The sequence below is a fragment of the Eulemur rufifrons genome, chromosome 8 (assembly GCF_041146395.1).
Source record: "Eulemur rufifrons isolate Redbay chromosome 8, OSU_ERuf_1, whole genome shotgun sequence".
Classification (NCBI taxonomy): Eukaryota; Metazoa; Chordata; class Mammalia; order Primates; family Lemuridae; genus Eulemur; species Eulemur rufifrons.
In genome coordinates, this window is record NC_090990.1 from 67417563 (window position 1) to 67438855 (window position 21293).

Below are 21293 nucleotides of genomic sequence, written 5' to 3' on the forward strand. Positions count from 1 at the left end.
CAGAGCCAGACAGGTGTGGAAACTGGGATAATTCCAAGCCTCGCTGCTTTTCCTTTCCCCTTTTTACTCCTCCTGGGAGATGTGGCTTCACTGTGTGCACATGCTCTTGCTTCCTGTTATATTAAGTCTGCTGAGAAAAGGTGGGGGTCATGTTTCTACAAATCGAACACATCTATTTGAATGCCCTTTAAGGATTCGTAGGCTACTCTGAAATCACATAATTTTCCTTTTTAAGCTAATTATTGTAACTGCAACTTCCTTATTCTGAGTCCCAAGCATACTCTATGATGAGAAGCAAAAATTTCAGCTGTCACTATGTAATCTCCTTACTTTTGAATCAAGACTTTATTGCTCTATTTAAGTTTATTCTTACGGGCCTTATGTACTTAGTTTCAATCTTCGTCATTTCATTCCATGCCTGCCCACTGTTTATGGCTGTGGCTTTAATAAGTTCAGCATGAATCCCATGCTAAATAGGTAGATTTTAGCTGCTCTTGCCATAACAACAAGCAAACAAAAAGGGTAACTATGTGAGATGATGAATATGTCAATTTGCTTCACTATAGCAACCTTTTTACTATTTATATGTATCCCATAACATCATGTTGTATACCTTAAACATACACAATAAAAAATTTGTTAAAAAGTAAGTTCAGCACCATCTCTGGGGAAGTGGCTCCTTTACAAAATATCTTCTTTAACTTGGAAGAATTGGCATCCTAGAAATGTTGGAAATAGTGCCAGTACAAGCTATTTAGGTCATAAAAGTGCTGTGTACTTTTTGCCCATCCTCTCACCATGGCTTCTAATTGGCTGAAATAAACAACTAATGATTCGAAGCTCTCTTTGGTGCCGACTGGACATAGTAGGCATATACCTAAAGTGACTTGGCAGTGCTCTTGTTCTGGAACTGGTGAAGAGACCCACACCTCCTCTCCTGATGCCTGACAAAGCAAATACTCCATTTCATACAATGATCTGGGGAGAATGTGATCGGTAGGTTCTTAAAATGTTTAGGGCTTATCTGATTTCACTGCAATATACCACATAGGTTAATTCTATAATACTTCTTGACAACTGCAACTTTGTTTTCATTACACAAGTATCAGAAACATAATAATGAATAACTCTAACAAAGTTCTTGCTTTCGTGGAGCTTATAGCCTAGCGTCAGGGATACTATAATCACAAATTTAGTTAAACTTACAGTTTCACCTCTAAAGCCCTTTTCACCTCTGGGTCCCTAAAAAAAAAAAAAGATGTTAGTTCAGTGTCAATAATTGTTATTAAAAGTAGTTGAGGTTGTACAAAGAAACATAACAATTTATGATTTTGCTTTTTCTATCAAGATTTGTTTTGTTAATTTATATAAACTGTGGTTTTCTTTTATATTTATGAAACAAATTCCTTAAAGTAGAACTGCTTCATTAAAGGATATATGTATATATATTTTAACAAATCTTTCCACAAAAGCTCTAATACACATTTTTACCAGTGATAAACCAGAGTACCATTTTTCCCTATATCCCCTTCTGAGAGGTTAGATGTAAGATTTCATTTCACTTTAATTTGTATTTCTCTGACTTAAAGTTAGGTGAGTATCTTTCTAAAACAATAGTTGACATTTTCAGTTTGTTCTTCATTTTTCTATTGAGTTTTCCATCTTTTCAAACCAATATATAAGAGCTCTTGGTATATTAACTTGTCATATATTGTTTTAAACATATTTTTCTTAATCTATATTAATTTTTTATTTATGTAATCTGTTTTCCATATAAAATTTAAAAATTTTCAACTATTCAAATATATTTTGTTCTTTTATAGTTTTCAGATTTCCTATCTTCTATGAAAGGTCTCCTCAACCCTCAAGCTATATTCTGGTTTTCTAGATTATTTTTTTAAAGATTTTTATTGTTTTATTTTTTACATTAAAGTCTTTAAAAGATCATTTAGGATTTTTTATTTTATTATTTATTTATTGACTGATATAATTATTTTTATAGATTTTTGGGGTACACTGCAGATTTTTTACATGGATATTTTGTGTAGTGGTGCAGTCTGGGCGTTTTATGTAACCCTCACTAGATTAGTGTACCCATTAGGTAGTTGTTCATTCAACACCCTCCTCCCAACCTCCTGCCCTTCTGAGTCTCCAATGTCTATTAGTCCACTCTCTAGCCTCTGGGTGGTCATTATTTGGCTCTACTTAGAAGTGAGAACATGCAGCATTTGACTTTCTGCTTCTGAGTTATTTCACTTAAAATAATGGCTTCAAGTTCCATCCATGTTGCAGCAAAAGATATGATTTCATTATTTTTTTATGGCTGAGTGATATTCCATGGTGGTGCGCACACACACACACACACACACACCCACCACATTTTCTTTATCCAATCATCAGTTTCATTTAGGATTTAAAACAAATTTTTGGTAAAATGGGGTTCCAATTTCTTACAGCAGTAGTGCTACTCAAAGTAATGCCATTTCCCTTCCCTGTCATTGGTGTAGCAGTGGGCATGTGACTAAATACTGGTCAATTAGACATGAAAAAAAATGCAGTAAGAGACTTCTGAAGAAATCTGCATTTTTGCCATGACAAGATTATAGATCACTTTTTTCCTTTTGCAAAATTATGTCTGGATGTTTCTCTTGAGAAACTGTAGTCACCTTGCTGTAAGCCTAATTATGAAGTTCAAGATAACAATAGAGACATGGAAAGAACTTGGTCTTGGATACCAGGATTGAGTCACAAAATCAACCAAATCTGAAGCCTTTCCTACCTGTGGACTTCTATAATGTGATAAATTTCCTTAATGTTAAGGCTAGTTTGATTCAGGGTTCCCTACTGCTTGCAGCCAAAATCATCGCAACTGATATATCATTTTTATTATAATTAAATTTCTTAGATCTGATTCTGAGTTCTAGTCTATTACACTGATCTCTTTATTTCTTTATACTACCATATAGTTTCATTTACAGTGACTTTATTGTTTTCTTATTCAGAAAAGCAAGCCCCTCACCCCCACCACTATTTTTTGCACAGTGTTTTTGCCATTCTCAAATGTTTATACTTTCATAATGAACTTTTCTTCTTAGAATAGAAAAAATAGAATATGGAAAAAATTTGATGTGCATGTTGAATATTATAAGGTCCTTTATGGTCTATCTATAAACAAAACACAGTAAGAAATTTATTTATCACATTTTCTTTGACCAATTAATACATCACAGTCTTGACAGAGAACAATCATTCTGTAATCAGAACAGTATGTGTTCTTTAGTTGCTGAAGAAGTACCCACTGAAACATGAGAATTCTTCCACTCACAATCTTACATAGCTCTGAGAGGCAAATGTTGAAAGTCTAGGGAAAGGTTGTTATACATTTTATTTTCTTTGATTAAAAATCCAGTAACTATGGCAGTGAATTCTTCTCTAAATTTATCAAAGATAACAGTTGTACTTAATATTTGAAGCATTCTATTTTTATATTTTTAAACTGTGTATGTATATCCATAACACTGTCAAAGGATTCAAAATATTGATTCCCTACAGGAAATGAATCTTTCCTCTCCAAGCCTCAATTTGACACTTTCTGCTGTGCTCCTTCTCTTATTTGTTTACACTATTGATCAGTAGTGCAAAACTTTCCCATGACCACCTCCCCAATCATTGTCTTATTTCTCTGTTTTATTTCACAGCCAAATTTCTTAAAGCACTGGCATATACTTTCTCAGTCTCCTCTCTAGACATAGCTTGAATGGAATGGAAAGAACACTGGTCTTTTTTTTTTTGTTGTTGAGACAGAGTCTCACTTTGTTGCCCAGGCTAGAGTGAGTGCCGTGGCGTCAGCTCAGCTCACAGCAACCTCAAACTCCTGGGCTCAAGCGATCCTACTGCCTCAGCCTCCCGAGTAGCTGGGACTACAGGCATGCGCCACTATGCCCGGCTAATTTTTTCTATATAGATTTTTAGGTGTCCATATAATGTCTTTCTATTTTTAGTAGAGACGGGGTCTCGCTCAGGCTGGTCTCGAACTCCTGACCTTGAGCAATCCACCCGCCTCGGCCTCCCAGAGTGCTAGGATTACAGGCGTGAGCCACCGCGCCCGGCCCAGAACACTGGTCTTGATGTAAGGAACACCAGGTCTATCACCTTGAATGACTCGGTGAACCTCTATAAACCTCATCTGTTTTCTAATCTATTAAATGAAAATAATAATGTCTACTCTAAAACTTTGCTGTAAGAATTTGAGAAGTTATTAAATATTTTCATTTACTTCCTTCTTTATTGTAACGTGTACTCTATCTTCTACTGCCACTTACTGTCTCAAACATAATGGCTGACCATTCCTTTCTTGAAACTCACATCTTTGTAACCTTGTACTATCCTGGTTTTCCTGCTGTCTCACTGGCGATTTCTTTCTCTCCTTGACAGTGGTTACTCCCAAAGACTCAAATCTTGGATGTCTGCCGTTCCCTTGCTATCTTTGTTCTCTCCTTCAGAAAAACGGATTCATTTTTATTGCTCCAGTGATCATCTCTATGCTTATGATCCTCCTCCCTCCCCGACTCAGTCTATTTCTTTTCTCAACTTCAGTTTGAAGTGCCTACCTATTTAGACCTTCTTCATGGCACATATGATCCCTAAGTTCTCAGGAATCAATTTCCAGAAGAAAATGTATGTCTATTTTTACCCTTTCCTTCTATAATACCCACTTGACAAGGCATTAATGACTAGAATATATAATATAAGGAGCTCCAGTAACTCAATAGGAAAAAATCAAATGATCCAGTTAAACATGGGCAAATGATCTGAATAGACATTTCTCAAAAGAAGACATACAGATGGCCAACAGGTATATGAAAAAATGTTAAACATTATTAGTCATCAGAGAAATGCAAATCTAAACTATAATACAATGAGATATCATCTCACCCCAGTTAAAATGGCTTTAATCAAAAAGACAGGCAATAATAAATGCTGGCAAGGATGTGAGGAAAGGGGAATCCTCATACACTGTTGGTGGAAATGTAAATTAGTGCAACCACTATGGAGACCAGTATGCAGTTTCCTCAAAAAACTAAAAATAGAACTGCCATATGACCCAGCAATCCCATTGCTGAGCATATATCCAAAGGAGGGGAGTTCAGTCCATCAAAAAGACATCTACACTTCCATGTTTATTGCAGCACTATTCACAGCAGCCAAGATTTCGAATCAACCTAAGTGTCCATCATCAGATGACTGGATAAGGAAATTGTGGTCAATATACACAATGGAATATTACATAGCCACAAAAGGAATGAAATCCTGCCATTTGCAACAACATGGATGAAATTAGAGAACATCATGTTATATGAAATAAGTCAAGCACAGAAAGACAAATCTTGTATGTTCTCACTCATATGTGAGAACTAAATTAAAAAAAATTGATCTCATAGAGATAAGGAGTAGAACGATGGTTAACAGAGGCTGGAAAGGGTAGTGGGGAGGGGAGGGATAAAGTGGGGATGGTTAATGGGTGCAAAAATATAGTTAGTTAGAGTGAACAATATTTGATAGCTTAACATCATGACTACAATTAATAATAAGGGTATACTTTAAAATAACTAAAAGAGTGGAACTGGAATGTTCCTAACACAAAGAAATGATAAATGTCTGAGGTAATACTCCAGTTACCCTGATTTGATTAATTCACATTGTATGCCTCTATCAAAATATCACATGTACCTTATAAAATTATACAACTATTATATACCCACTATAATTAAAAATGAAAAATTACAAAAAATAAATAGAATACCCAGGCTGATTCTTTGGGGTTATTCTAGAAATAGGATTAAAGAAAAAAAAGTATGAAAAAGAAAAAAGATCTGTATTCTGAACAAACTTACATTTCTACCTGTTGGGCCTATTACACCTTCTCTGCCAAGGGGACCAGTGTTTCCCTGTTGAGGTAAAAGAAAAATAGTTTCATTATCAACATAATTCCATAAAAATTTATAAATTTCTTGTACAAAAATTTATAAAATTTCTTGTGCAATGGTAAAATAGCCATGTTTACATAATTGTACTTTTTATTATAAAATTCTATGGTATTTGCATAAATCATAGCAATGTTGATTAAGCAATGTGTGACACAGTTCTGCATATTATTATAGTTTCCTATCAGGGGAGTAACATCTGTATAATTTCTAACAAATTGATAAATCACCATTACATGGTGATTCCTCCCCCATGCCTGCCCAACATTACAAGTTTTATGTGGTGATAACTTCAATGATGCATTTTATATGTGTGTCATTACATGGCAAATAGAACTATATAAAAATGAAATGATAAACATGTTTTTGAATAAATTTCTGTGCAGATGTTGAAGGTGCAGATGTTTGAGTAACAAGAAGCATGGACTAGAGAAAGTGTGTAGGAAGGAACCAGAGGGCATCGTATGTGACAAACTAAACTTCAGTTTCTTCATCTGTAAGGAAGGAATAAGAACATAGGGTCATTGTGAGAATATGAAAAGTGCTTTTAAAACTCTAAGTTGTTCTTTGATTGGGAAGTAACCTTCGATAAGCTGGATCTCTGGTCAATTTTTCCCAAACTATGGAGTCTATCATTTCTTGATTAATACAAAATAGTTTTTTTCCAACAAACTCCACCCCGACTCCCACTGGCTGCAAATTTGTCTTTCTGGCTCACACTTAACCTGGAATATATAAATGCACATATCTATCAGGCTTTTTCTTCAAGGTTCAGAACACACTATTGATTGAAATAATTGTGCTTTTATGTAAAGTCCAATTCTTAATTATCTGTAGATATATTATATATGGACAGACTTCTCTATAATAAATATTTCTTTTAAGTTATTTATGCTAAGATCTCTCACTAGTTAAATCTGTTCATTCCAGTTTTATTACAATCATGTGGTCCATTGACTGATGGTTTTATTTTATTTATTTTATTTTTTGATTTTCTTTTGAGACAAGGTCTCACTTTATTACCCAGGCTGAAATGCAGTGGCATGATCATAGCTTACTGTAACCTCAAACTCCTGGATTCAAGCAATCCTCCTGCCTCAGCCTGGGACTTAGTAGCTGCGACTACAAGCATGTGCCACCATGCCCGCCTAATTGCTGGCTTTAATATTAAGTTGACATAGTATAAGAGAAATTACCTGATATTCTAAAAGTAAATCTGACAGAATCACTTTTAAGCACAAAAATCAACTTTAAGTGATAATTTGTAAATATAGTACCCAAAGTTCAAAGACTCACAATTAAATCAGGGGACTATTTCTTAATCTAATCGAACGTATCCTCTAGACTGGCTTATCACTTAAAAAAAATGTTAAGAAACTTAACTGTGATGAGACTCCCTGAAATAATGATTTGTTAAAAGAATGGAGAAGTATACATGGACTCTAAAAAAAGTGGACCAAAAGAGCAAACAATTGTTTTTATTTACCTAAATATGTTCAAAAGATGGGGTGTTATAATTTTAATGGTGGGTACCAGTTATCTACATAAATATACCTTTGAAATGGAGAATAATCCAGGTTTCCTAGTTCAATTAATTTTATTTAACCATCAAATATTTACTAATTTTTGGGCCAGTACTAGGCACTAGGCCACTTCATATCCATTCTATATTCTAATTCTGCAATTAGCAAGCAACCTTATAACATGATTTGGGCAATGAGATGGTAGATTCAAATTCTGGCTCCTCTACAAACTAGTCCCATAATGTCCTTCAGCAAATTATCTTTCAGACACTTTGTTTCTCTACCGGCAACATGGGGATAATAGCATCTCTCACTCTCATAGAATTTTTATGAGGATTAAATGAGATAAGGGACACAAACTGAACACCAGTACCTGGTACTCTGTCTTTTGCTAAATACTAGCCTATCAGGACTTTTCATTTATCTTCTATAATGGCTTATTAAACAAATATATGTGCTTATAAATTAGTATTTTTGAGCTAGCTACCAGAACTTTACTATTGGTGGGCTGAGAAAATTTCTGGACCTGCAAAGCAGTATAGGCTCAGATCCTGGCCTCCAGAGACCAGCACTTCGTGAGGCTCTGCTTCCAACAGGTGCTAGGTAGGCAGCCAATTTTTCTTTGATAATATCAAGAAAGGATTTAATTAACTGAGAATGTAATAAAACTTGAATGAATAAATTTAACTAATGAGGGAATGTAATATAAATTAAGAACTTAAAAGCAGTATTTATTATAGAGAAGCCTATGCGCATATAACCTGCCAGTGGATAATAAAGAATTGGACTTTACATAAAAGTACCAATTTTCCTTGGTTCTTCAGAAATGATGAAAATAACTAATACATTTATACCTGTAGAAATGTTTAGAAGGGTCTTTAAACAAACAATTCCCATGAAAATACTGGTCTTTGTATTACTGAAAAGAATTTATTGCACACTCAGAACTTTGACTCAAACTGTACAAAAGCAAACTATGTAGCCAAAATGTGTGTGCCCCTGTAAAATTCTGAAATTAAAAAAAAAAAGAGTTAGGGAAGGGGTTTCAAAAATTTGACTTTCATTTCATAGTTCTTTAAGATTCCTTTCTCCTACATTTGAACTTTGTTCAGATACAGGCCCATCCTTCTTCCTTTGTTCTCTCCACACTTGCTCTAGCAGCTGCTGGTACTCATAGAGATGCCATTACTATCGCCAAACTGTTGTTTAAAGTTTAATCTTTTTTTTTCCGTTTTATAGACCATTTCATAACTTAAGAGGATGTGATTAATAAAAACTAAAACAAAACAAAAAAAGCAACAAACAAACAAATAATCAGTAACTGCTGGTGGCTTATTTGTCCTATTTACGTTCTCTACAGTATGCAATTACAGGCACTAAATTGCTAATTGGAGTTCTTTAGACCTTGAGTTTTGCAACTCTTTAAAAGCAATTCCTCATCACTCTCTGGGGATACCTGCCTCTGAGCTGGGAAAACACAGCCATTGGGAAATATTTTTCAAAGTGTGGTCTGAAGAGCTCTGGTCGTACTAGAGCCTCCTCCAGGTGGTGCATGGGGGTGGTCTCTGGTCTCTGGTTGTATTAATGCTTATAACATGAAACAGCTTTATGTTTTTGTTCCTGGTGTGAGTTAATAAATATATTATCCAGTCTTCACAGTAATTCTGATGATTCTTTTTTTTAAAATAAGAACTGGGAAATATGGGTGGTCGATGGGGTATTTTGCTCAAACTAATATATGAAATGCAAAAGGCTGAACTTGGCATGTGCTCTTATGAGTTTCTATCTTAAAAGTCATTTTATTAAATTATTTATTAGAGTATATTAATTTTAGAGTTCTTAAGTCCTACAGAAACCAAAGAACCACAATTTCTGGACAGGCAGAATGGCTTCACACTTACTCTCTGTCCAATAGGACCTTTAGGACCTGATATTCCGACAATGCCAGCATCCCCCTCAGGACCCTAGCCGTATAATAAAAAACAAAAAGATAAGATTTTTAGTTCCATATGAAAATTTTACAAATAAAATAATCTCATATCAATCTATCAAGAATTGGCACAAAAAAATGAAATGTGACGGTTGATGTACATGCTGAAGTATTTAGGAGGAGGTATACTAAGGGCTGTAATTTACTTAGAAATACACAAAAACTGGAGGGAGAGCGAGATGGAAAGATAGGCACATGATATTGCAAGTAAGGTAAAATGTTAATGGTGAAATCTAGGTAATGGATATAGGTGTTCATTGCAAAATTCTCTCAACTTTGCCATATGCTTGAAATTTTTCATATTAAAATGCCTTGGAAAAAGGAATGAGAGGGAACAAAAGCAAATCGTACAGGTAAAACTGTTAGAAAAATGTACAGTTACATAAGTTGTAAAACTAATATATTCAAAACACAAATATATAACTGTGCCAACCAAAATTTTGAAGATTAAAAAAATAAAAGCTTAAGTCAGAGAATAAATATTGATATTTCAACATCTCTTATTTTTTCTACATAGCTAGAAGATTAGTAGAAAATATGTAAACATACTTTGGGGCCTGGGAATCCTTGGAAACCTGTCAAACCTTGAATACCATGTTCTCCCTGCAATGTGAACAGACAAGAGAATCATTACTGTACAATGGAGGCCTGGTCTGTAGACTAAGTGCTTGGTGAATTTCTGAGTTGGCACATACAGGTTGCCCTTTCAGGCCAGGCTCTCCACATGGTCCTTGATCACCTTGTGCTCCTCGGTGACCTCTTTTACCTTGAATTCCAGGTTGACCAGGTAGCCCTTGTTCACCCTATGGACAGAGCCAAGAAAGGTGATCTTTGCTTTAGAAACTAGAAACATACTGGTTTTTAAATGAAACCCAAATACAGGCCCATCCTTAGGCATAGTACGAGGCACTGGGGAAATCAAATTCTGCATGATCCTCTTCACTAATATTTTCCACACAAGTAATATTTAATTAAATGAACAAGAAGGGTAGCAGTGGGAAAAGAAAATTCCAGAGATTGTGGTGATAAGTGTGGAAGGAGGGAAGGCAGAAACCTATAAAACTGGGAGGGGGATAATAGGGCTTCAGAGAGGACAGTAAGGGTGTGGTGTGTGTGTGGGGTGTGTCTATATGTGATGGAACTTGTTGTTTTCTTAGTTCCTTTGATATAAACTGCATTTATCTCCCAAAAGTTCACTTTAAGTATTCATTTAATCATCATTGTTATATTTTTTAAATGTTTATGAAATGAGAGTTCAAATACCTTTCATACCATTTCAAAAAATAAACTTAAGAATCGGGTGGATTTTAGAGATAGGCTAATGAAAAATGATAATCGTAGATTTTGTCCAAAGATTCCTTAAGATTAGCAAATTATCCTTCAATATCATGAGACAAAGCTATAACTTTGGGACTTAACAAACATGGTTCTTTTTAATTACAGATTCACACATAGGAGGTAGGTATCTTTCTTATTTCTTTTCCTAGGTTTAGCACTTGCTCAGGTGTCTTGGGTTTTAGTATAAAGGGATAGTCATGGAATAAACATTAACAAAAGGCTAAAATTGTAAACAATAAGCAACTGGGTCATCATTTTCAGTTTACCCATATGAGTCAGAAACCTGAATATTCTTTAGAAGTGAAACTATGAAAATCAAGTTAAGAGGTAATAATGATAAGGGTGCCAATGTCTCAGTCCTAGGGTTTTATAAAAGAGCTTTAGACACTTCATTACTCTCTAAGTTGCCTGGGTCAATCCTGCATTGCGATATTTCGAAGAGAGGTTTTGTCTGGAAAGTCTACTGATGTGACAAAACTTCATGCAAAGAATGCTAAAGCAAGCCTTAATTACTATTGCATTGACTCGAAGAAGTAATCTACTGTTACCAGATTTACTAACTGGTTGGTTAGTTCAGAGTTAGAGGAACAGGAAGTATATTTAAGAAAGTATGTATCTGGAAGTAAATAAGATTTCTCTGATTTGGAGGAGAAAGTGGACGATAGAGAAGGAAGAAGAACCAAAATGAGTTAAAGACAGAATTTTTTAAAGCATCAGTAGTCCGGGTTGCTGAGGTGTTATGCCAAAACACATGCACTGCGGCTGTCATGGACGATGGATATGTCAAGGCCACACACTTTCTGTTTTCCCTAATGCATTTTTATTATTAGTCAAATTTTATTAAAAGCTATTAATCTTACCATCCTGTGATCTGGACAATGAACTTAGGGCCAGTAAGGATGGCCAATGCTGTACATCCATCAGAACAAAATATTCAAGTACCTTAGGGCCTAGAACTCCTGGGCTTCCTGGCAGGCCTGATGAACCCTTTACTCCTCGAGGACCTGGAGACCCAGCCAGTCCTGGTCTTCCTGGGCTGCCTCTGATTCCCTAAATAACACAGATAAGAAATGAATACTGGGGAAGTTCCTAGAAAATCAATTTAAAGGCTCAATAAATGTAGAAAGGGTTGTGTTCTGAAAGGCTGCTGTGGACACTCTGTCCAGCTTTGGGAATTATCCTGGGCTTCTTTCCCAAATAAGTGAAATGTTTGAAAAATATTCTGGGAACACCTATCACTCACCTGAAATCTCTAATTATAGTGAATACAATGATTTGGGGCTTTTAAAATGAAAAAGCTGAGGCAGTACAAAGTTCACCAGTACCTTCTAATTTATGCAGCCTGGGTGTGAAGTGTTTGTTGTATTCTAACTTTGGTTTATACTCTCGTGTACATGACAACTCTAATAACTGATTAATGTCTCCTTAAGAAGAAAATTCTATTCCTCAACCATACATGATTCCAGAAAATTTACTAAAAAGAGTTTGATTGGAAATAAAGTTAAGAAAGCAAACAGTATATACTTAAAACTAAATCCTAAATCAGGGTTGGCAAACTATAATTTGCAACCCAAATCCAATCCATTACCTGTTTTTATAGAACTCATGAACTAAGAATAGTTTTTACATGTTTAAATGTTGAAAAATATCAAAATTGTATGAAATTAAAATTTCAGTTTATGTAACAAAGTTTTATTGAAACAGCCATGCTTGTTCATTTATATATTGTCTACGACTGCTTTGGCACTACAATAGCAGAATTGAATAGTTATGGCAGAGACCTTATGTGGCACTCTCATTGCTTTGCACTGATGCTTGGTGCGCTACGAATTGCAGTGATGCAGTTATAATCTGACAGTGTTTCAAGTGGAACATACATTGTATTAATGTGATATTTCATTTATTTTATTTGTTTTATTACCAGAGCATATCTATCATATCAAAACAAGAAGAGGAAAGTGGACTTTGAATGTTGTATTTCTAAGGCACATGGAATATGGATTATTTTTGTTATCAAATTAGATAGCAAAATCTTGTATTTATTTTGTAACAACAGCATAGCTGTGCTTAAAAAATACACAGTATATACATCAACATTATCAGACCAGGCACTCAACACAATATTCACGCCTCACAGGAATGCAACAATAAGAAAAATTAGAAATTTAAAATGGAGTATTTTATCACAGCAGAATTTCTTCACAAAAAACATAAAAATGAGGCTGCAACTAAAGTAAGTATCTGAGTATTTATTTCATTTGTTAGCCCAAAAAGGACAGTCCCTTACTGATGATAACTTAATTAAATCATGTAGCAAAAATACATTTGTTTAAGATTGCTAGCATTTAGGCAAGAACAGTTGCTTGAAATGTGGAGGATACTGGAGCAGCATCAATAGTCAATTAAAAAAGAAGACAAACGTTTTTGAGCGGTTTTCCTTGGTTCTTGATGAGTCACCGAAGTTAACAATACCCCTAAGGCAATTACAGCAACAACAAAAATAAATAAATGGGACCTGATCAAATTAAAAAGCTTCTGCACAGCCAAAGAAACAGTCACGAGAGTAAACAGACAACCTACAGAATGGGAAAAAATTTTCGCATACTACAGATCAGATAAAGGACTGATAATAAGAATCTATTTAGAACTCAGGAAAATCAGTAAGAAAAAATCGAACAACCCTATCAAAAAGTGGGCAAAGGACATGAATAGAAATTTTTCAAAAGAAGATATAAAAATGGCTAATAAACATATGAAAAAGTGTTCAACATCTCTAATCATCAGGGAAATGCAAATCAAAACCACAATGAGATATCACTTAACTCCAGTGAGAATGGCCTTTATCAAAAAGTCCCAAAACATACATGTTGGTGTGGGTGTGGAGAGATAGGTACACTCATACACTGCTGGTGGGACTGTAAACTAGTGCAGGCCCTGTGGAAAGCAATGTGGAGATACCTTAAACAGATTCAAGTAGACCTACCATTCGATCCAGCAATCCCATTATTGGGCAACTACCCAGAAGAACAAAAGTCATTCTATAAAAAAGACACCTGCACCCGAATGTTTATAGCAGCACAATTCACAATCACAAAGATGTGGAAACAACCCAAATGCCCATCAATTCATGAATGGATTAGCAAAATGTGGTATATGTATATCATGGAATATTACTCAGCTATTAGAAATAATGGCGATATGGCATCTCTTTGGTTCTCCTGGAGAGAGCTGGAACCCATTCTATTAAGTGAAGTATCCCAAGAATGGAAAAATAAGCACCACATGTACTCACCAGCAAACTGGTTTCCCTGAGTGCACATTTGGGAATAACACCAATTGGGTATCGGACAGAGGTCGGGGCTGGGTGGAAGGGATGGGTGTATACCTACTTGCTGAGTGCGATGCGCACTGCCTGGGGAATGGACACGCTTGAAGCTCTGACTGGGGGGGATGGGGTGGGAGGAGGGGAGGGGTGCACACTTACATGATGAGTATGATGTGCACTGTCTAGGGAATGGACACAACTGAAGCTCAGACTCGGGGGGATGGGGAGGCATGGGCAATGTATATAGCCTGATCTTTTGTACCCCCATAATGAGCTGAAAAACAAACAAAAAATAAAAATAAAAATAAAAATTAAAAACAAAAACAAAAACAATACTGCTCAGTTGTTCATTCAAGGGTCAATGCGGAGTTTGAAGAGACTAAAGAAAACACTAAATCAGTACAACCAGAAGTGGAATCTGCTAAGATGCAATAAAACTTATAGCTATAGATTAGAAAAAAAGAGTTATTGGACAAATGAAGAAAGCTTGTGTAAATGTAAGGTGTTTAGAGCTATTGATATTTGTTATATTATTCACCATCGGGTACTCTGAGGAAAATATTTGAACCTGTTGTGTCAATACTGAACTCCATTGGTTACTGTAGATTTAATGCTTCACAGAATTCATTAGTTCTGTGATTTCTTTTTACAGAAATAGAAACAGAATATCCTGGCTTGTCCTATTATACAGCAGTTTGATAGCTTAGCAGGGGTCAAGTTTTATTGAGCTCTTTTTTAGACCGAGATTAAAATTTTTCTGAATGAGAGCTGTCCTCAATACAATTGAACAAAAAGAATGGCTTTGGGAATTAAGTTTTGCTGCAGACTTTATAATGTTTATTAAGATTTAAAACTAAAATTACAAGGCAAAACAGTGCTTATATGTGAAACATATACTGTGGGAAAGTCATTTTAATGACAATTAAGGTTTGAATCATAAGTAAAGTTAAGTAGTTTTATACACTTCCTGTGCTGTCAAAAATTAAAACAAGAAGTGAGATCTCCATTCTCACACAAATATAGCGGGTAAATTTTCTGAGTTCAAACAGTTTCAGCAGCACATTTTAGACCTAGAGGCCAAAAATTTCTATATTTCAAAATCCATTTGATTGTGCACTTGAGTTTTCACCTAACCTTCAATTGGAAATGATTAATCTACAATGTAATGACATGCTAAAAGGCAAATATAAAGAGAAGAACCTAACAGAATTCTACAAATTCCTTCCAAGCAATGAATATGCTCAATTAAAATCATATATTAAGGAACTGCAGTATTTGGTAGTACCTATCTGTGTGAAAAGAATTTTCAAAGATGAAATATGTAAAAAATGCAAAATCTCATTACAGGTCAGCATTAACTGATGAACAGAAAATTTTGATGGTAGGGAACTGTAATAAGGTAAATGTCCCCTCCAAAGATGCTATTTTTTCTCATTAGTAGACTTGTATACAAAAATTTGTACTCAATTATATTTTTAATTTCATAAATACAAATTTTGGGAAAATATGTTTTCTTTCTTGTTACATAAGTTCTTAAGTAACCCTTGATTTTGCTTCTTGCCTTGCAAAGCCTAAAATATTTATTCATATTTACAGAAAAATTTGACTTCTCTTCTAGGAGATGATTGTTACTCTCACAGTTGATTCCTGGGATACTAAATTATGTTATGTAATATTTCTTCTATGCATTCAACAAATATTCATTAAATATCATCTATGTTCTAAGGAAGCCCTCTAAGGAATATAGATATAAATAATACATGTTTTTTGTTTTTAAGAAGCTTAAAGTTAAATTTAAAATATGGAATATAATATAATATAATATAATATATAAATAATTATAATGAAGGCAAACATGTAAAAAAAAAAACCCACAAAAACCCTTCCAGATCAGAAGAGAGATATAAAGTAAATACTAGAGAGGTTCTGAGGAGGGGAAGTTATCTTTAGTGATAATCAGAAAAGAAATTAATGAGAAGGAATCTAGTGGTCCCCAACCTCGTTGGCACCACAAACCGGTTTCATGGAAGACAATTTTTCCATGAACCAGGGGTCTGGGGGTGGGGTGTCATGGAGCAGGGTACAGAGCTCAGGCAGTGATGTACAGCCTGTTTCAGGCCACGGACGGGTACCAGGCCATGGCCCAGCAGTTGGGGACCACAGGGATAGATGATTTGGCTTAAGATAGACTAAAGCAATTTCTGTTGAAGGCATGGTTGAGAGAATGGGATTTAAACAGTAAAGCCAACTTTTAATTTAAGAGTAAAGCATATTTCCAATAATATTGTCTTCAAATTATGCCATCACCTATCTTATTAATCTCTTACTTATGGTAAAAATAGAATTCAATATATTTTTAAAATTACCCATTCTAAGCAGACTTTCTTTGTGACCACAATATTCACTAAAATAATGTATGTTATATCCACTAGGTGCCATGCCCTGTGCTGAGTGCTTATAGGAGGTACATATAGGATAGAGGTTTACATTCCTTAGCTTGACTTTTAAGACTTTTTTTGTCCCAATCTATGTCGATCATTTTACCTAAGTGGAGCTCAGTATTTTTAAGGATCCATTATGAAGGCAAAATCCTCATAGAGGGAGGAATGGAAGAGGTGAGGCAGGGAAAAGGAGGAGGAGGGAAGGAGAAGAAGGGAGTGGGGAGAGAGATAGAGACAGACACACAGACAATCTTCACATTGTGGACTTAGGATTGAAGTGGTGTGGTTCTTCCAAGTTGCTTGAACCTTATGCTAAGTGTATTAATCCATCCTATTTCTTGCCTCTATGTGTTTTACATGTGATTTAATTTGGTCTGTGAGCCTTTTTGTTCCATACCTCTGGGAAAGATTATCTGGGAGTGTAGTTTCCACACGAAGGATGAGAACCCAGGGGTCATGAGATGGTGCCATTTTAGAGCTCATCAATGCAAATGAGAGCAAGTCCAGTCATAGTCATCTGAGAGTTTGGGATATAAAATTTCAAAAATGTTCAGAGAAGACACAGGTGTTATAACAATGACCAGGTCTCTAATGAGAATATGACTTTACAGGAAAGGCAAGTTTTAAAAACAAAATTCCAATGAATAGCACCCTCCCCAATAAAAACAAAAACAGATAAAAGACCTAAAGAAACCAACGACCTGCAGAGAAAGTAGATTTTTAGAGGTCATACAAAAGATGCAAGGAAGGGCATGTAAGTAAGGAAAAAAATAGATTTAGACAAACAGAGTAATTCCACAGTTAAACTAATTGAAAAATTAAGTTACAGATGTAGATGATGTAAGAATTAAAATTTAAGAAGCAGTGGGTTGTCCTTTAAGGTCGTGAGCCCCCTATACCTGGATGTATTATAGAAGTAATGGATGTCACAGGGAGATACATTATGTGAACAGATCACCCTAGATGATTTAAATGATCCTTAAGATTTCATAATTCTAAATAATACCATTTTACCTCACTTAACCTATAATCTAGGCAATATTTAAGACCTTCACTTTCCAACAGAAAAAAATGTATCTTTTTGGTGATACATGACAATGGACATTCAGTTACTATTGAATACTTCTGAAGTCAGTAGGTTTTTTTTTTGCTGAGAACAATAAGGATCATAAAACTAGTCCTTAGGGTTAACCGTACACTAGAAACTTCATTTTACTTGCAGTGCTGTCAGACATTTAACCCAGCACGATGAATATATTCCAAGTAATTTATTGTTCGTGTTGGTTTCTTAGAGAGAAATTTGAGGATAGTAGCAGAGTGTTCTCTGCAAAGTTCCAAACAATGTCTCATACAAGTAAAGAACAAACATTTCTTATTATGAATACACAGATGGATGATTAATTTTGCTTGCAAGAGAAGCAGATGTTAATCCCTAAGCATTCTTTCTAATGTCTTCTAAATGATTTGTCTAAAACTATTCAGCAAAGGGTAAGTCATCTGAGCAAAAGTTTTAAAGCAAATAAAACCATAATTATTATATTATTAATTTTGGTCAGAGATACTGAAATCAATGAACAGTTTACCTGAGTATTAAAAAAAAATAATAAAATGGTAAGAGTACATGATGTCTCATGGCCAGAGACTTCCATTATTTTCTTGGATAGGAGCCAGTCTCCCTATTGAAATCAGTTTTAAACCCTGTAGGAAAGTGTTACCAATTTTGACAAGACTGAACCTGATGGCTGAGTAATCCTTGGGACTCTTAGGAAATCAGTACTTGGATCAGTAATGACAACAACATCGACTACAACAACAAGAGTTACTTTTTATTGAGTGCCTTCTATTTGTCAGAAACTGTAATAGCATATGGTTGTGTTGTTTTATTTACTCTAACGTCAGATTAGGAAAGAAGAGGGAGTTGCCTTTCACTTTGTTTTCTCTGTGGGGAAAGGCACGAATAGTTTATTATACATCTGTCTTTATTACAGAACTGAATGAAAAGATCTAGGAAGGAAAATGGGGCTATATGCACACATTTAAAAGAAAGACATAGAAATGCACAGAGTGCATTTTGGAACGATGATGACTGATGTGTATATAATAGTGAAACATATCAAAGAGAATGTCACTTTGTTATTTCCCCTGCTCTTTGGTTTAGCTGTTTTATTCTTATTAGTATTGAAATAAATACATTAAGAAATAAGTAATAAATTTGTTAAATCTGGGCAACAATAGAAATCCACATTTTAAAGAGGAATAGCTATGGAATGCTATCTTTAAAATTATACTGAGTGAAATTATAAATATTTCTGATGTCAATTTCATTGATTTATCAACAGTAGAATGATAAATTTAAAATTAAATTGAACTTCAAATTAGTTGATATTTTTCTTTAAAATACTACTTGCAAAAATTTCTAGAAAAACTGTTTTTTCCTTTCTAGGTAAAAACACCAAGCACCTACTTTTCACATAGTATTATGTTTATATAGTTATTAACTCTGTAAGAAGATAGTAATTAAAATTAATTTACATTCCATAGTACAAAAAATAAGTATGATGTCCTGAAGTTTTTTTCATTATTAGGCAACATAATGACTGCATTTTTTTTAAGCCAGCAAACCAATGAGTTATAAAAGTAATACTTTGCTTCCTTTACTTCAAGCAACTCAAAACACTTCTGTTTAAATAGGAATTTCTCATTTTATTTGGTTTACTAAATATATCCCTCCTAGGAAAGAACTGACTGTTTAAAAATGTGTGGGATAGTAATTATTAGGTGATTATATGCAAGGCTACATTGTACATAAATAATGTAGTATTCATAACATTTTCCTACAGTGCCAATCATAAGTAACATAGCCATGTGCTAGAAACAAGATTTATGAATGAGCTGTATCCTGAAGTTAGGAGGTAATTTTGGTTTTGAATCTCTAAACATATTAAAGATTATGGAGCTGAAAGCAGGGTTGAGGCAGGTTTTAAGGTAGTGAAGACAGGTCTTCTTGACTTAGGTCCATTCCCAAGAATATACACAAAAGTATAGAAACTAACCTCTTATTCAGCCTTAATGAATATAGGCATTTTGACATTGTTTTACTTCACAAAGATTATTTAAAATTGGTGGTTTATCAATCCTGAAAAGTATACAGTATAAATGCCACTGTAATATTGGACAATATAAAAGTATTCTATGAACTCTCTTTTACCCAGGTCTCAATACATAATCACAGGACTAACAGGGATTGAAAGAGGCCATTTCATTTATTCTTTGGCTCTTAGACATGTCTAGACTCACACAACTATGTGTCCAGCCTTTTATTTCAAAAATAACAAATGCTGTATCCATGTTATCTTATTTGATCCTTCAACAATCCTGTGACCATGCCAAACTCCATGAGGGCGGTTTTCTGCCCACCATTCACTGCTATATTCCCTAACTCCTAGCTCACATTAGGCACTACGAAAATATTTTTTAAATAAATGGATGTTAGCTTAACCATTTATATTTATTATTATGGAAAGATGATACTAACTTAATAAGTACATACAGTATACTATGCATTTTATGTGTAATATTTCATTTGAGTCTTGTAAAAACCATATGAATTAGGTATTATTGTGTTCATTTTATAGATGGTGCTTAAGATATTAAATAGCTAACACATCTAAATTTTAAACCCAGTTCTCCAAGGCCACAGCTACTATACAAAGAACATTCATTCCTCAAATATATATTGAGCTTCTCCTATGGGCCTGACACTGCAAGGTTCTAGGGATACAAAGATGAATAAAACATAATCTCTGTTCTATAGGAGTTTACAATCTCTTGGGAGAGAAAGACATGAAGACAAGTAATTAGCATCCATATTACCCATGCTCTGATGGAGGCAGTGCACTGAGGGTGCAAAAGTTCACAGCAGACATGCTTAACTCAGACTGGAAGAGTGCATGAAGGAGGTAACAGTTCAATTAAGTCCTGAAAGATTATCGTAAAGTTACAGGGAAAGATGGAAGAGCATTCAAAGCAGAGGGAATAAATTACATGCACAAAGGCAAGAAAGTAAGGGAAATAACAGAATTTGGGGGATGTCTAAGTAACTAAGCATATGTGAAGGAGTATAGCATGGTGGTTAAAAACATGGGCACTGAAACTAGACTGCCTGGTTTGAATTCTGGTTCCATTACTTGTCTGTGTGACCCTGGGCAAGTTACTTAGTCTCTCTGAGTCTCAGCTTCCTTTCTTGTAAACTGGATATGATAGCTATATCTACTTCATGGGGGTTTTGTGAAGGTTAAATAACTTAATACATATTCAACATCTGGAAGAGTGCTGGCATATAGTAAGCATTTAATAACTGCTAGCTCTTATTATGATTTAAAAATGCACAGCACACATGAGGATCAAGGTAGAATATAAGCCTGAAATGTAAACAAAGGTCAGATCATGAAGGAACATCATCCCATAAAGTGTAGGAACTTTTTTTCACTGGGAGTCATTGAAGATTCAACTGGGAAGATTACATCCTGCAGCAAATCTTTCATTTTGTTACTAATAAGAAGCCAAATAGACTGAGCTTTGTCTATTCTGGAAGAGATCCTAATGAGCAGAAAATTGGCCAAAACTAGCAGCAGCGGGGAGAAGAGGGAGAAAGTAGCAATCAGGATGAACCATAACTGGATAATCAACCTA

General features: G+C 34.8%; 1 protein-coding gene across 2 annotated transcripts in view; it reads right to left on the reverse strand.

Annotated features, from left to right (window-relative positions):
- The window catches only part of COL24A1 (collagen type XXIV alpha 1 chain), a 331682-nt gene that overhangs the window by 38171 nt on the left and 272218 nt on the right, over positions 1–21293 (reverse strand). For both annotated transcript variants that reach the window (XM_069478155.1, XM_069478156.1), the window contains exons 48-53: positions 11778–11885; positions 10193–10300; positions 10047–10100; positions 9409–9471; positions 5895–5948; positions 1207–1242 (exon numbers count right to left, since the gene is read on the reverse strand). In XM_069478155.1, coding sequence (XP_069334256.1) covers positions 1207–1242; positions 5895–5948; positions 9409–9471; positions 10047–10100; positions 10193–10300; positions 11778–11885 — 423 coding nt within the window. The remainder of the gene's footprint in view (positions 1–1206; positions 1243–5894; positions 5949–9408; positions 9472–10046; positions 10101–10192; positions 10301–11777; positions 11886–21293) is intronic.